The sequence below is a fragment of the Centropristis striata genome, chromosome 1 (assembly GCF_030273125.1).
Source record: "Centropristis striata isolate RG_2023a ecotype Rhode Island chromosome 1, C.striata_1.0, whole genome shotgun sequence".
NCBI classification, from domain to species: Eukaryota; Metazoa; Chordata; class Actinopteri; order Perciformes; family Serranidae; genus Centropristis; species Centropristis striata.
This window is the reverse complement of record NC_081517.1, coordinates 38,005,818-38,022,523: the sequence shown is the minus strand read 5'-3', so window position 1 is coordinate 38,022,523 and position 16,706 is coordinate 38,005,818. Positions and strand designations below refer to the sequence as shown.

At 38.1% G+C, this 16,706-nt stretch overlaps 2 protein-coding genes and 1 long non-coding RNA gene across 3 annotated transcripts; 1 reads left to right on the top strand and 2 right to left on the bottom strand.

The window, feature by feature from the left end:
* Positions 1 to 666: 666 nt before the first annotated feature.
* On the bottom strand, positions 667 to 7,664 carry hadh (hydroxyacyl-CoA dehydrogenase). The gene is made up of 8 exons (XM_059341545.1): positions 7,506 to 7,664; positions 5,659 to 5,787; positions 5,413 to 5,570; positions 4,441 to 4,567; positions 4,277 to 4,366; positions 4,121 to 4,193; positions 1,928 to 2,044; positions 667 to 1,188 (listed from the first exon to the last, which is right to left on the bottom strand). The coding sequence occupies exons 1-8, from the start codon at positions 7,620 to 7,622 to the stop codon at positions 1,070 to 1,072; spliced, it is 930 nt and encodes a 309-aa protein (XP_059197528.1). The 5' UTR covers positions 7,623 to 7,664; the 3' UTR covers positions 667 to 1,069.
* On the top strand, positions 7,438 to 13,329 carry LOC131978049 (uncharacterized). The gene is made up of 2 exons (XR_009394927.1): positions 7,438 to 7,736; positions 13,253 to 13,329. It is a non-coding gene; the product is annotated as an uncharacterized LOC131978049 (long non-coding RNA).
* Positions 8,965 to 16,592, bottom strand: LOC131978021 (cytochrome P450 2U1). The gene is made up of 5 exons (XM_059341522.1): positions 16,010 to 16,592; positions 13,015 to 13,665; positions 11,380 to 11,541; positions 11,094 to 11,261; positions 8,965 to 10,513 (listed from the first exon to the last, which is right to left on the bottom strand). The coding sequence occupies exons 1-5, from the start codon at positions 16,434 to 16,436 to the stop codon at positions 10,332 to 10,334; spliced, it is 1,590 nt and encodes a 529-aa protein (XP_059197505.1). The 5' UTR covers positions 16,437 to 16,592; the 3' UTR covers positions 8,965 to 10,331.
* Positions 16,593 to 16,706: the final 114 nt, after the last annotated feature.

Sequence of the window (16,706 nt, the reverse complement as noted above, 5' to 3'; positions counted from 1 at the left end):
TTACTGGTACTCGTTATGCATTACGGCAACACTCAGGTTGTCAAATATATTATTAGATTATTATTGATGCAATTATGTGAGCAGCGATTTATTTTCTCAAGCCAGTGCTCATTTTAACCACTAAATACTGTTAGGTGTTTTAATTTAATAAAATGTTTAGTTACTTTAAATTTATCATGTTTTTATGTTAAATCTCTACCTGAAAAGTAACTAAAGCTGGCGGCTAAATCTAGCGGAGTAAAAAGTACAATATTTCCACATAGTGGAGTGGAAGTATAAAGTCACATAAAATGGAAACACTCAAGTAAAAGTACCTCAAAATTTTACTTAAGTACATTGCTTGAGTAAATGTACTTGGTTATATTCCACCACTAATGAAACTACAGGTGACTGGGCTAATAATGTTCTGAATTCTTGTTCAGATATGCAAGAAGTTGTTAAACTGGTGCTAATTTGCAACACTACAACACAACACTTTAACACTTAATAGACCAGTAAAGAGTGTTACAACCATTAAAAAAAGTAAAATCTTGCTGTTTTTAAGGACAAATATTCTATAACGCCGGCTATGAAAGATATATGAACAAACCCCTTGTGCAAAAACCAGAACGTGAAGAAAAATAGAGTTTCTACAAATGTTCTAAGCTCGAGGACGCACACAACACATTTTGTAAAACTGAATTCATCAAGTCTTATTCAAAGATGCATTTCCTAGGTACATACAGAAAAACTTAAGTTGTATTTAATACACTTTAATATGTTCACAATGTTTTTTATTACCAACATAACATTGATCTGCAACTGTAGGGGCAACCTTTCTAACTTCACTGTTGGGGGGTAACTAATTATAAAGTAACTGATAACTGTCACCCAAGTCTATATCTGCACAGCAGCCAACAACAGACACCAAGCATTTGATAAAATCTATTTTAATCAGATTAAATCTCATCACAAAAAGATTTCATTCATAGGACAAAAGTCAACCTTTATAACAGAAGGCACAGACAGTTTTTTTAAATTAATGATTCTCATCAGTCTTTGTTAGAGCCTGTCTCCACAAAACCAGCAGTTACTTGTACTTGTAGAATCCTTCTCCAGTCTTTTTGCCCCACTTCCCCTCTGCAACCAACTTGTTCACGACTTCACTCTGACCAAAGAGCGGGTTGTCAGGATTGGCTTCCGACCAACCTAAAGAAAATAAATCATAAATATCAGTTCATTTAAATTAGCTTTGTTTCCCTATCTCTCTTTCAGAAAGCATTTTGAAAGTGTGAAAACAAAAGTAAGAAATGCCATCACAATTACCCAGAGAAAGCTTTATTTTCAGTCCAAACCTCAACATTACTAAGAATAAATTGAAATGATTAAAATAATGAAACCGGAAAAGCAGCAGATTTGTTGTTTTTGCATGAGAAGTTTCTTAAACAATGATGAAATAGTTGCCAGTTTCATTTTCTGCCAATCAACTAATAGTTTCAGCTGGTACATTTTCTTGCGTTTTGGATGCAGAATTGTGAATCTCTAAAGCAACAAAGAAGAAGAAGATTACTTTATTAATCCCACAATGGGGAATTCAACCTCTGCATTTAACCCATCTTTTTTTTTTACACACAAGTGAACACACCATGCAGGGAGCAATGGGCAGCACATTACTGTGCCCGGGGAGCTGTGCATGGGGGTTAGGTGCCTTGCTCAAGGGCACTTCAGTGCTTGACCTGTCAGTACCGGCGACTCTCCAGTTACAAGCCCGATTCCTTACCTCTAGGCTACAGACTGTAATAACTGAAATGTGGTGGAGTCAAAGTAGTAAGAGGCAAGAAGGCAAAGAAAAGAAAAGGCAAGAAAACAAAATCAAATTTGAAACTGGGTTACATCCCACCACAGGTCATATCATACTGACTGTATATTTACACAAGGTTTTACTCACCATCCATGATGAACTTCATGGTGTCCAGTCCGACGTAGTCTGAGAGCTCAAAGGGGCCCATGGGGTAACCGCACCCCAGTTTCATGGCGATATCGATGTCCTCTTTGGATCCATGACCTGACACAATAATATTACTCGATTAGATCCTCAATATTAAACTCTGTTTGAGGGTGGAATGATGATTTTTGGGGGGGGGGCAGGTGGAGATTGTTTATATAGCGGAGAGAATAACAGATGATTTAGTTTTACTTTGTTTCTGTTGAATTTGAAGCTATAAAGGCATTAAAGCTGGACTGAACTTTGTAAAGGAGATATATTTAAAAGTTGCATTTTTCCATTTAATAAGAAAAATGGGTGTAAGAATATTTTCTTTTGACATTTTGTAGGGTTATTTCATGTTAAGTAGCTGTGCAGACAAAAGAGCCAACATCGGGACATTTTTTTTTTTTTTTTTGCCATTTAACCCTCCTGTTATGTTCATTTCTCAGGATTAGCAATAATGTTCCTGGGTCGATTTGACATGTTTAATTATCCAGAAGTGTCTGAAACCAGAAAGTCCCAATAAACATTGTTTATATTTCATTAATAACTCCATTACTAACCATTTCAATCAAAATTTAGTGCAATGGTGTTTTTACCTCTCACAGATCATGGTTCAATGAGGATAATTCACTCTTTTTTTTCATTAAAAAAATGCATGTTAAAACTTTTTTTTATGTACATTAGAAAGACCTACAGTCATGGAAAAAATTATTAGACCACCCCTTGTTTTCTTCAACTTCTTCTCATCTTGTTAATTTTAATGCCTGGTACAACTAAAGGTACATTTGTTTGGACAAATATAATGATAACAACAAAAATAGCTGATTTTGGTTATTAATCAAGAAACCATGGAAAATGTCTAGATATCAGCTCCTAAATTAAACTCTCATGAGATATTTTTGTTGTAATCATTATATTTGGCCAAACAAATGTACTTTTAGTTGTCCCAGGCATTAAAATGTACAAGAAATTAAATAAAACAAGGGTCGTCTAATATTTTTAACATGACTGTATATAAAAATACAATAATTGTACAGGACATTGATTGTCTATCCATCCATCCATCTATCCATTTATCTAGGCTGTTCAGGGTTGCTAATATGTGAAATTTGCCATTTTAATTTTTATATATTTTGATTACACTTATTAATTGTCCCAAAAAGAACTCTTTTTTTAGATTTCTAAACTATAAAATGGGTCAATTTGACCTGCAACATATAAGGAGGGTTAAGCTCAACCACTCGCTGAACACTCGTCCAGCTGCATATAGTTCTCTGTGATAAAAGAGCTACACAAAGAGAAACCTCTCAATTTCTCTCAAAAGGTTATTTAACATTGATTCCACTTATCGTCCCAAAGAAACATAACTATGGACACTTCATTAAATATACAAACTATGGCCCCGTTCGCACGAGGACGCTTGCGGGTAAAAACGACAAAATATTTTATCGGAAGTGCCTTTCGTTTAGACAGTGACGGCGTTTTGGGGGCTTAAAGACGCAAAAATCTGAAACCACCTTCCAAAGTGGAAAAGTTAAATACGCTCCACCGTAGCGTGTCCGTCTACACTGCCAAGACGCAAAACTCTGCTCAGATCTGCTCACGTCACGTATGTGTTTACGTCACATACATGCTCCAGTACAGGAAAATAAACAAACGTGGGATTATTTCCATGCGTCGGACCTTCAAGCTGCTCTGACAGCTCTAATAAACTTACAGGAGTCTTTCCACCAAATGTACAGGATATGTACAGATAGTATTAGTGAACAGAGAAGGGTCTGTAATTACCTCTATCACATTTTGGATGCAGCAATTGGTCGGAGGCGAGCCAGACGGCTGTGAACGAGACCTGGGAGATCTAGTGGATGGTGGATAACTTTGTGGAAGGAGTAGCTGATGAAAATACGTGGCGTGAAAACTTCTGCATGCCCAAAGATGCTCTTATCGCTTTAAGTGATGCCGCCTGGCTGCATACAATCGAATTACACACACTTTTGCGTCACCGTATGCAGCAGATTTCCTCCCGAAAACGCTCGTCTAAACGAGGAATAAAAAGTGAAGACGCGACGCCACTTTTGCGTCTTCTGTTGAGACCGTCCTCGTGTGAACGGGGCCTATGTCATGTTTATTGTTGACTTGACTGAAACATACCTCTCTCATACATCCTGATGGCCTCCATGATGTAGGGAACAAGCAGGCGGTTTACAATGAACCCTGGTGTATCCTGAATAAGGAGATGAGTGGGCTGCTGAATATAGGTTTTAAAAGACTGTGAAAGCTGTGATGAGGTCAGACAGGAAGTCATACCTTGCAGGACACCGTTGTTTTCCCGATCTTCTTGCTGAAGTTCACGAGGGAATCGAACGTCTCTTGGCTTGTAGCTGAGGTTGCAATGACCTGCAAGAGATTATTACTTAAGAAACTTTGAGTCTTATGAAGTTTATACAGGCGTCTCACAAACATGTTTATACCTCGACAAGCTTCATCATAGGGACCGGGTTAAAGAAGTGAAGGCCGCCGAATCTGTCGAGCCTGTTGGTGGAGCTGGCGATGTCAGTGACGGACAGGGACGATGTGTTGCTGGCGAAGATGGTGTGTCTAAAAGAACGTGCAGAAACACAGAACAGAACATTTATCTGACTGATGGTTTTTCAGGATCTGGTTTGTGCAGAAAGTTTTTTTGGTGAAATGTACAGAATTTATTTATTTTTTTCTGACATTTGTCACTCGTGATTCATTCAAGGAACATTTTAACATTCAGCGACAACATCTGTTTTTATAGTTTCTGGCTATGATGAATAATGTCATTTTGGTAAACTTGAAAAAAGCCTTTCAAGGCCACATTTTGCATTTTCATGTACTGAAGACTGCAGTAAAAACTAGAGACTGGGGCTGATACGATACTGATTTAAAGAGGGGAAAATTCATCGATATGGTGACTGATATAGTTGTTTTTTTTACCTAGAATGAAAATAGACCTTTTTATGTGGATAATGCACACATTTTTTTGACCACTCTGCAAACGTACCTTCTCTAACACAAAACTTGATTACATAATATTTAACATTGTTATACATTATACATACTATAAATGAAACTGAGAAAAATAAAGAATAAATAGGAAGGAAATAAATAGCAAAATAAACATCACTACTTTTCAGTTTCGGTCAATTGCTGACTATTAAAATAAATAAAAAATAAATAATAGTGAGCACCATTTCTAAATCACGACAAGCAACGTTTTCTGCGTTATATATTGTGTGAAAAAGGTTTTTATTACGACACATATCAGACAACATATAAGCCGATATGATACATCTGTTAAGTGATCTGTGGAGCTCTGGTAGAACATGCTGCTGATATCAACACACACATGAACAGCAGTCAGATTGTAATCTAACACTTGTAGCTGATAAATTACACAGAGATGAGACAATACGTACGCTGGTGCCAGCTTGTCAAGCCCGCCGAAGAGATCCTGTTTGACTTTTAGATTTTCCACGATGGCCTCCACCACGAGATCTGAGCTCTGAGCGGCAGATCCAGCATCTGTCGAGGTCGACATGTTCTGCAGAGTTTTCTGGATGAACTCTTCACCTGCCTGAAACAAACCAAAACACAACACCTCCCATCAAAGACACATTTCACTCTCTCACTGTTATTTCATCTGCCGATCTGCAGTGTCTCACCTCGGGCTTATCGGCAAACTTCTTCTTCACCACTCGTCTAAGGTTCCCTTCAATCCCTTTGACGGCCTTTTTAAGGATATCTTCGTTTGTGTCCACCAGCGTCACAGAGTGGCCAGTTGATGCAGCAATCTATGAAATGAAAGAAATTAGTAAACTCTAAACAGGGCTGTCATTGTCTACAGTGTTGAGGTGGGTGCACATAATAAACAGGGACCTAAACAGAAAATGTAATCCAGATAAACCAGGTGAATTAATCAGCATTGTGCAAATTCATTACAATGATTTGAACGAAACAGGGTTCATTAAATATGTAAATGTCCTGCAGATACTTAAAAATACTACGAAAATAACAGATTTTTGAGTGTGCGCTTAATGTACACCAATGTCTTACATTGTTGTTCATAAAAGGAAGTAGAGCAGAAACAGACTGCACATTAGGTGGTTGTGAAACAGCTAAAGGAGGATTTAAAAAAATAAAAGTGTAAAAGCCAAGTTTTTGTACAACCCTGATTAAGTTTTAATGTTGTCTGAAACATAAATAAAACAGGATGCAATAACTTGCTAATCCTTTTTGCATATATTAAAGTAAAATCAGAGAGATTTGTATGAAAATATATATAACAACTTACAAAATAATAGTTGAAAACAGTACAAAGACTTTGTTTTTATGTTCAAACTTTTATTTCAAAATTTCAAAGTGATCCGTTTCATTCTGAAGAGTCAGCGTTTTTTTAAAACCAACATGGCTCAGTTCAAAATTTTGTTTCAAAACAAAACTTCTCATCTCTTCTTTGACATCAGATGATCTGCTACCACTACACTTCATAGTGATGTTTGTTCAAACAGAGAGACTGAAGCCTCATCTGTCACTGGATTTAAATGAATGGCTCTGACTGCAGTAAATGCAGAAAAATATAACATCTGTCATTAAAGGAATGTATAAAAATAAGACATGTCTTCTGATTAGTCTAAAATCAGACTTTTACAGAGAGATTTGTAGCTTTGTGGAGTTCATCTCATCTTTTGGGGGGGGGGGGGGGGGGGGGGGGGGTTCTCCTCCTATCTTACCTGCTAAACATGCTCAATTTCAAATAACTTCACCTAAAAGCTAAAACAGTGCTGCTTTATGATATCTAAAAAAAATACCACAATACATTTTAGAATACAAAAATGTAAAACTTTCATTAGCCCTCCAAAAAGCTCTAAAATAATGCTTAAATATCAAATAGTAAAAATATAAATTCTGAATATTCATAACATTCTGTTTTTATTGACATTTTACTTTATAAAAACTACCAAAAAAAATGCATATTTTGAGACTGTACACAGTTAGTAAATAAAATATATTAAAAACAGCTCAAATTCTGTCAAACTGTAGAGCAAACATGACGAGCAACACCTGGTGGCCAAACGTGTATCTTGCAGTTCATCTGAGTTGAAGCCTTAATGTCTTATGTCACACCACAGCAGTTTAATGAATGATAACTGAGCTAACCTGTTTCACAACACAACTTCCTTATGGGATCAATGGGTGATTGTGCTCTGAAACAAGAAAATCATTCACTATCAGAGAAGTGTCAAAGCTCTTATTTTGAAAAGCTTATATGACATGGAGTAAAATCTTGCAGGTTGGAAAGCTTGCACGCGACACAGAAGTGAAGTTTTTCTCGGAAAAAATGTAAGAAGACGAACCGGTTACTTTGTTTAACTAATGTGTGTGTGTGTGTGTGTGTGTGTGTGTGTGTGTGTGTGTGTGTTTAGCCGTCCCTACTCTGTTAAACAGCTGCACCAAGTTAGCTACAAATTAGCTACTTGCTAAGCTACATGGCTAAACAGAGAGCGCTTACCTGTGCAATCCCTGCTCCCATCTGTCCCCCTCCGATGATCGTGACATTTTTGATAACAACATTCCTGACGGCCGAGGAGGAAAAGCCTCTGCAGACCTGGTGAGTGAAGAACGCCATGCTGCTGCTGCTGCGGGACTTGAGGACTTACGCGGACCCGCTGGAAGGAGGAGGAAGGTCGGTGTTCACGTGATCACACAGACACTGCCACGACCTTTCACACAGATCTGTCAGGTCAGAGAAATATTCACGCAAAGGTTATTTTAAGTGTTGTATGCTGAAAACTCCTTATGCATTAATACTCATATATTATTATTATTATTATTATTATTATTATTATTATTATAGCAATAAAGAATGTAAAAGTCCTGCATTTAAAATGGGAAAAGTACTGCAGTTATTGTCAGAAAACCTAATTTTTGCCATTAAAATTAAAAGTACATATGCACGTGGAATGGCCAATGACAGACTTGTATAATACATTACATCATTTTGAAATCTACATTTCTTCTCTCCTCTCATGTTATAAGCAAAATGTACTTACTGAAGTATCATAGAGTAAAATAACAAGTTATGGAGAATGTCTCCTTTGGCTGTGGTATGATATTATTATTATTATAGAATATTATGCTTTTTTTTAAAATGAACAAATGCATACGAATAGCATTTTAATGTCATTGTCATTGTGCAGCCAGTTCTTTATAGCAATAGTTATTTATACTATACTACTATAGTACTGCATCATATCAAGCATATCTTTTATATTTTTATGTAAAAACTAGTGCCAAATAAATGTAGTGCAGAAGAAAGTACAATATTTTCCTCTGTAAATCTTTAATCTTTAAGTCAGTGCAGCCTTAATAATTACACAAAGGGTATCATGAGTAAAACTACTCGTTATGGAGATCGGCTCCTTTTACTGTGTTATATTATTATTATCATTATAGAATATTGTGGTGTTTTTTTTAATCACTAATAAATAAATGCTAAGAGCATTTTGTTGACATTGTCATTGCCAGTTTTAAATACTTAGTAATTTGTATACTACTAGGTAGTTAAGTACATATGATATATAATATGATAGGAATATAATTTGTTTTGTTTGTTTCTTAATGTAAAAAGTAACAATAAGTGCAAAATAAATGTACAGTAAAAAGTACAATATTTTCCTCCTGAAATGTAAAGTGGATAAGTCTGCAAAAAATGGAAATGCTTAAATACGTTAATTACAAATACATAAGTGAAAGTATTTAAGTATTATCAGCAAATCATAAAGAGTAAAAATACTAATGCCACAAATACCAACCTCTAAGTAAATTTTAACCATTTTGTTTTCCAGTTAGTCCCAGTTTGCAGAAAGGCCCCCCTGCTGGTCAGTTTAGGGCGGTGCATTTCTTACAAACTTTATTTTTCTTTCAAAATTACAAATGACAAAGACTGTCATCCTTATTTGTAACCGCTTTATTCTTTCAAAAATAACAATACAAAATATTTAAATGATATCTTCCACTGCTTAGAAGATAGTCTTATCTTTAAAATGTCAGCAATTTTAAGCAAAAAAAAAAATCAAAGAGTAAAAAAAATAGAATCAAAAATACATATTCATCCACATACATTAAGATAATTATTATTAACACAATCTTTTTATTTAAATAGTGTCGAGCCTTTCATCAAGTCTGCAACTAAAATATATTTCTTTCAAAGAAAATCTTTCTTTCCCTAATACCTTGATAAAGGATGAGGATAGATATGTGTTATAATAATTTCTATTAATCAGTGGCACACATTATAAAACAATAAAATATGAATACAGATATTCAGCAGTTATCTTTCAGAATAGAAGGCATCTGACATGAAATACTGACCTTAATCATGAAGTTGCTCATTGACAGACTCATTACTTGATTATCAAGTAAATATATGTAACATTTGCTGGTTTAAGGAGGTTATGGATAATACCATTTTAAATGTAATAACTTGTATCACTTTGGATTGCGGTCATTTCTGACGATGATGAGTATTTAAGATTGCTTGGATAATAAATACATTCATTGATAATTAAAAGTAATATACAGCCATAAGTGCATAACACATTCTTTTCCAGTTTTGCACAGATTACATCGTCTCTCCAGGAGACTTTTACTCTCATCTTGGTTGGTAAAGATCCTTGGTTGAAAGAAGATCTTTTGGAACTAAATATAACACTATTTCATTCAATAGATGTTTTTGAAGTGTAAGAAAAATGCCATCCCATTAGCTCCTTCAGTTTGTGCATTTTTAACATGAAGAAGAACGTGTTTGCTGGATTGGAACACAGAAAAATGTAAGGCTGGTTGAACGGCGCCATCATGCACTCCAGGATGCAGCCAAGTCTCGGCCAAACAAAGGATGCTGCAGCTCCAAACATATTGCTGGAAAACCAACGTGGGCACGGAGTCAACCCAGCAGGACGCGCTGCAGAGAGGACCTGTGTAACCAGGATTCAGCCAGTGTTCAATCTGCCTCTTTGCCTCCTGTGATGTAGAAATGGACACAGAGATGGTCTTGGTGGTCCATATGGTTGGGGTCGTAGCTGGTGCCCATCTTCTCTACCTTTTCCTCTATTTACTTGGATGTTTAGGTTGGAAAACGTTGACCGGCCAGGTTGGCCAGGCAGTGTCAACAAGAGACGGATGAGTTGAGTTGCCTGTCCTTACTCACAGTCATAGGTCATCATCGTCCATGTCAGTCTCAAAAGGCTCAACAGATATTTGTCAAATAGACATAAGAGGATAGATTTAGCAGAGCCGATGGAGAGGCGACTGGATAGGTCCGAGCCTTATAGAAGTTTCATCTACGTGGGCTGACACACACGGTGTACGGGCACGGTGCCAGCGTCAGGCCGAAGCGTCCGTGCAGAGGAGGAGGAGCCGCTCCCTCCGGCAGTCTGAATCTGAAGGCCTGCAGTAGACTGGTGACCGTCAGGAACAGCTCCATCTTGGCCAGCTGTTCACCCATGCACACCCTGCGACCTAAAAGACACAGGCGGGGAACTATTAGCACCTGGTCACGGACAATTAAAAATAGATTTGTCTTTTAGGAATTTGGGATAGATCAGGGGTAGGCAACCTGCGGCTCCGGAGCCACATGTGGCTCTTTAGGCCATCTGCAGTGGCTCCCTGTGGCTGTGACAAAAAATAATACGATATGAACAGTTATTTATGTTTTCCCTATAAACGATATTAAAACGTCTACAGCCTGCCACCTTAATATCTACATTTTTCCAACTTCAAGTCTTGTTTAGAGTTTCTCTAGCTAGACTAGACTTTCAATTCCAAATCTCCTGACATATTTCTTTGGTGTCCAGCCTCTCATTTGCACTTGGCTCCTTGCTGCATTCTGACAAAATCATATTAATAAATGCTCATTATTACTTATTAGTAATGTTGGTAGGCCAATTTAGACTTAGTAGGCTGTTACATCTTCATTGTGAGGCTCAAAATAAGGTTTGCGGCTCCAATCCAACGTTATCTCTCTTTTTTTGTTCAACAATTGCTCTTTTGTTAGTAAAGATCGCCAACCCTTGGGCTATATGAATAAAGAACGACTTACCAATCCCAAACGGTATAAAGCACTCTTTCCTGAGCACATTTCCCTCGTTGTCCAGGAAGCGTGCTGGGTTAAAACTGTCTGGGTCGTCCCACTGAGTGGGATCTCTGTGGACAGACCACAGGTTGGGCACAATAACAGTTCCTTTGGGAATAGTGTAGCCTCTGAACACTGAAAAAAAAAGATTCCGCTCAGTTTATCGATGTACAATATTGTTTTAGAAACTTGCCTAGATGATGATAAACAGGATTTAGTGAAAGCAGAGGGGTCGTAGCTGTTGTTTAACTACCTGTAGTCTCAGAGACCATGTGAGGAATAGCCAGAGGAACTGCTACAGTCAGCCTCTGCACCTCCATGATGGTGGCTTCAGTAAAGGGCAAAGTGCCCTTATCGGTCAAAGACAGGACCCGATGGGTGCCGATCACTTCATCAATCTCTGCCTGTACTTTGTCTGAAATTGAAACAGTAGAAAACAACATTAAACACATCATTGTTAAATAATTAATGAAGTCCTGAGTACAGATTAAGTGTGGCTTTTGCACACACCTTAGACCAGTTCAAATTATTTTCAAAGTGCTAGAAAGCAGTAGTCAAATGCATGTTTTAATGTTCTTATTAATGTGGTTGTGAAAGAGTTGTGGTTAAATGCATGATCGAGCCAGACATGTTGTCAGCCTAAACTAGGAAGTTGTTGAGCCATGGGTTCCCAAAGCAGACTGCCAATCCTTTATTTCCTTCTCAAAGGGTTTTTCATTTCTGTAAAAAAAAGTCTGTGAAATGTTTTTAGGCTTAAATGAACCATATTCAGTTCTACCGCATCGATTTGAGTAACTGCAGTATGTTGTAAAACTAAAATTATAAAATGTATTATTTGATTATTTCTAGGTACTGAAATAATATTTAATTGCATTATTGATTAAAATATTGTAAAATGTGTTAATTTTGATTCAAATATAGTAAAATGTGTTAATTTTCTATTTGTGTGCAAATCATTAGTCTTTTCTACACACTTATCTCCGCCAAATGTAGACTGTTTGTGTGTGTGTGTGTGTGTGTGTGTGTGTCACGGTTAATCAAGCATACTACGGGACAGCCTAATAGTTCTGGTGCTCATTTATGCCTGTACAGCCAAGGACCTTGAATAGTTGCAGAGATTGACAATTTTTGAAAGACCTACATTATTGACTGTTTTGTACAGCCATTGACTGCTGATTCCTCTTGACCAGCCAAGTGGCAGCAAGTTATCAACAGCTGCTTCAGTTACAGAGCCAAGTTATTTCAGTGATCAGCTAGGCTAAAAATAAGCCTTACCTGGTCTGTTACAGGCCACAGTTTGGCCTTTGTGGTGCCTCAAAAACTGATAAAAATGTCCTATTTTGAACCTGAGCATCTGCAGGTTAATCCCATGCCTGATATGACATGATCCACTAAAGTTAGACGTGATATGAGATGAATAAATCCTGGCTTTAGTTATCTTTGCCGTCATTTTGACTGTAAGGGAACCAGACCAGTAAAAGTACAGCCAATCACAGCACACTAGGGCAAGACTATAGCAAAAAAGAGTGGAAAATAAATAATGCAGCCTGCAGGGACAACTGAGTTAAATTCAGCTCTTCTTTGTTTGGAAGGGCAGAGGAGACACACCTGGCGGACATCTGCACTCTATTGCTTATAATTCATCAAAATTTAATTGGAAATCTGCCATGGAAAGTCTGAGCATCGGCCATTTTCTGGTTGGCCACTAGAAAAAGATAACTGCTTTACTACTTTCAGACAGAATCTGATTGGAGATATTTCAATCATTGCAGGTGATGGTCCCACAGCTTTGTTCTATTGTTATTGTCGAGGTCAGCTTTGCACAAGCACAAACTACACAAAGTGCTATAGTTCACAGGTGCACGCAAGCAGTTTGAAAAGATTTTACCTTGGATATCAGGGTGTAAAACCATGTAGAGCAGAATCCACAAAACGGTGTTGGCAGTCGTATCGGTGCCAGCGATGAAGAGATCTCCTATTATATAAAAGAGATAATCTTCTGTGAAGCTGCTGTCCTCCTCTCCAGCAGCTCGCTGGGCCAACATCTCAATCAAATACATGTCTACAAGATCCCTCGGGTGGTCACGATCCAATGTTTCCTGATGGTTTGCAATAATCCTTTTCAGAAACACAGTCATGTCTCTTTCCACCTGCCGTAACTCCTTAAAGACCCCAAAAGGGCAGTGGTACAGCAGTGGGAAGACGTTGATGAGGACCGCGGGGCTGTTCACACTGATCTCCAGCCCGCGATCCATCAGGTCCAGCATGTTGCGGAACTCGCGGTCTTCGTGATGGAAGCGCTGTCCCAGGATCAGCGAGCAGATGACGTTTGACACGGCGTTGCTGATCAGCGGGCCCGGATCCAAACCGGCGGCACCAGACTCCTCGTTCAGTCGCAGCAGCTCTGTTTTGATGGTGGCCAGGCCCTGCAGGATGCAAGGCTCCAAGCTCAACCTTCCCAGGCCAAAGTTTCGGAGTGTTGTGTGGCAGAACTTGCGCTGCTTTCTCCACACAGGCCCATAAGGGGCAAAGACTATTCCTGGAGTTTGATTAAAGCAGAAAAGGGATGGCATATTTAGTCAGGTTTCATTCTTATCTTTATGTACTCCTCACACTGTAACCTACTCATATATACAGTACAGGCCAAAAGTTTGGACACACCTTCTCATTCAATGCGTTTCCTTTTGTTTTCATGACTATTGACATTGTAGATTCATCAAAACTATTAATGAACACATGTGGAATTATGTACTTAACAAAAAAGTGTGAAATAACTGAAAACATGTCTTATATTCTAGTAAGCAAAGGGTGGTTACTTTGAGGAATCTACAATACGAGACATGTTTTCAGTTATTTCACACTTTTTTTGTTAAGTACATAATTCCATATGTGTTCATTCATAGTTTTGATGCCTTCATATGCCTACATATTATGTCAACCAGCCAGAGTTAAAGGGGGCTTGAAGTGGGTAGAGACCATAGTAATTGAGGACATAAGAGTATAGCTATGGTGGAAAAATCTAAGAAACATCAGAAAGAAAAGTTTCTGTAGTGGATGCTCCAGATCTTAAAAACAAAGTGATCAATAGCGAGCGTGTTTGTGTTATTACACTCATGTTGTATGTTTCATGACTCAAGTCTTAGGTTCTCATTTTAACTTGACACTTCATTCCACAGAAACTGTTGACAAATAACGACTTGAAATGTGAATTATTACTCCCAAATCCTACATTTGGTAATGCAACAATAATGCCTACACTGAAACATTAACGCATTTTGTAAATGAGACCTCTCAAAATAGGTCTGGACACCAAATGTGTTTTTTTTCTATTGGTCAACATGTTTGTTGCAAAGCCCAGCAGTATTACAGCAGTATAGGATTGCTGCATATTTTTTAAATAAAACTATTTTTAATTAAAAAAACAAACATTCATTATAATCCTATTCTGTTTATCCAGCTGGACTGGGCTGGAGCCTATCCCAGCTGACATTGGGCGAGAGGCGAGGTACACCGTGGACAGGTCGCCAGACTATCACAGGGCCCCCCCAAAAAACAAAACAAACTAAGCAAAACACACACAGCAAACATAGGCAGGCAGCACTTCAGTGTTGGTTAATCTATGCCATGCTGCCATGCACAATTTTCTGTGACTTGATGTGTCGTTACTTAGAAAAACAGGATAAATACAAGACAAAAACTGTCTGAGGAACTGGAGAGTAAACAGGGGCACACAACTTAACCCATAAAAAGCCACGACCCATTAATAGTGCTGTTTAACAATAAATTATTTTTCAGATTTGTTTTTAAGTAACAAAATAAGAATAAATCAATAATAAATAAAGACAAATAACCATTTGCCTTCTCGTTTGCAACTCCACAACATATGTCAAAATTGTGACTGTTGTACAAAATCTTTAAAGAAAAACAACTGAAGACCAGGTAGATTCGAATGGCAGTCTTGTGCGGGATTTATTTTGCAAGTATCAAAAACAGATACAAATGTCAAAGGTGACAGACAGATCCAAATGGTAGAACAACTCTGAGTGAGACAACACTCTGTGTCTCTTTTTTATCTTGCAGGTTCATGCGTTAATGTTTCTGGCTAACTAAGATTTTAATGTCCTGTTATTTCCTGTTATGTCCTACTTTTGTTATCAGAACACGCTTGACAGGTCAAATTCCTATTCTGATGTTATCGTATCAGCCAGAGCATCCTCTTATGATATGCTAGGCTGATTCATCTAATGAGTCTGAACTGAAATCCTAAACTGTGCCTGGTCACGCAATCCTGCATAAATGTCTTATATATGTATGTTCAACGGATTTATACTACATGACTTTGTTCTGGAAATATGGTCAGAACAAGTTAAATGAAATTGACTACTTTTTCACATTTCTGTTTCCTGTCACACACATATTTGGGAGAAGTCACTTCTTGTCAAAGTCACATGACCACCACACCAGGGTGTTGAGTATACATCGCTAAGGGATTTAATGAGTTAAGGTGAAGCATAAAGCTGAATATGGGAGATTCTAGAAGATTTAAAGCGTTGTTACACGGGTGTCACCATGGGTTCTTATGGGTTAATTTTGCCCTTCTAGGCTCACATTGTTTTTTTTTTATATCTGAGCTAGAACAAACAACAAATAGCTCTTTGAATGAGGTAACAAGCACAATGTATAAAGACATTCCTGAGAGAATTTTAACTTATCCTTGAAACTTGCTGTTTTATTGCTGCCTCTACAATTCAATTCACCAGCACCAGTAAACCTCCAAAAGTTTAAGCAACACTTCTCATAGGTACAAAGGTATATTTGTTCTAAGGCTAAAAATCAACCTGTTTTCATTATAGGTTCATAGGGGTTCTTTGTCCTGACGTTACCTTTGCGTTTGGTCATGATGGTGATCGAGGGGATATCTGGTCTGTCGGAGAACACCTCGGGATGGTTTGAGAGAGCATCCTTCACGACTTCGTAGCCGTTCAGCACCACCATCAGCTGACTCCCCACAAACAGACTGAAGATGTTACCGTAAGTGTTGGCTTGTTCCGTTAAAACAACCATCGCGTTTCTGCCCGGGGTGTCTGATAGCAGTCCGAGCCTCCTCAGGAGGAAGGAGGGCAGGAGGAAGCCGCCGAAGTTGCCAACAATCGGCCACGGTTTCGGACCCGGCGGGATATTTGCGAAGTCCCGTCTGCTCTGATACACACGAACTAAATAAAACACCAGCAGAAATGTGAGAAAAGCTGCAATGTTTACATGCGACAGGACAGAGCTGCTCAGACGCTCCAGCCATGACAGCGAAAACATGGTGTCGAAGTTAAAATAAACTGAACTCAGTGAGCGGATAGCACTATCCCATGTTCATGAGTTTTCATGAAGTCGGAATAAAATCATTAATTATATGCCAGCTTGGCAAAACTGGCATTTAACGGCGCAGCTCCTGTTGTTGTGAAACAGTAAATGACAACGTCGTACCGGTTCTAGCTTCCTATTGGCTGACATCGGTGTGACCTGCTGTGATTGGTGCAATTTGGCAGTGACGGCATCAGATATTCCTGCCCTTAAAGGGACAGTTCA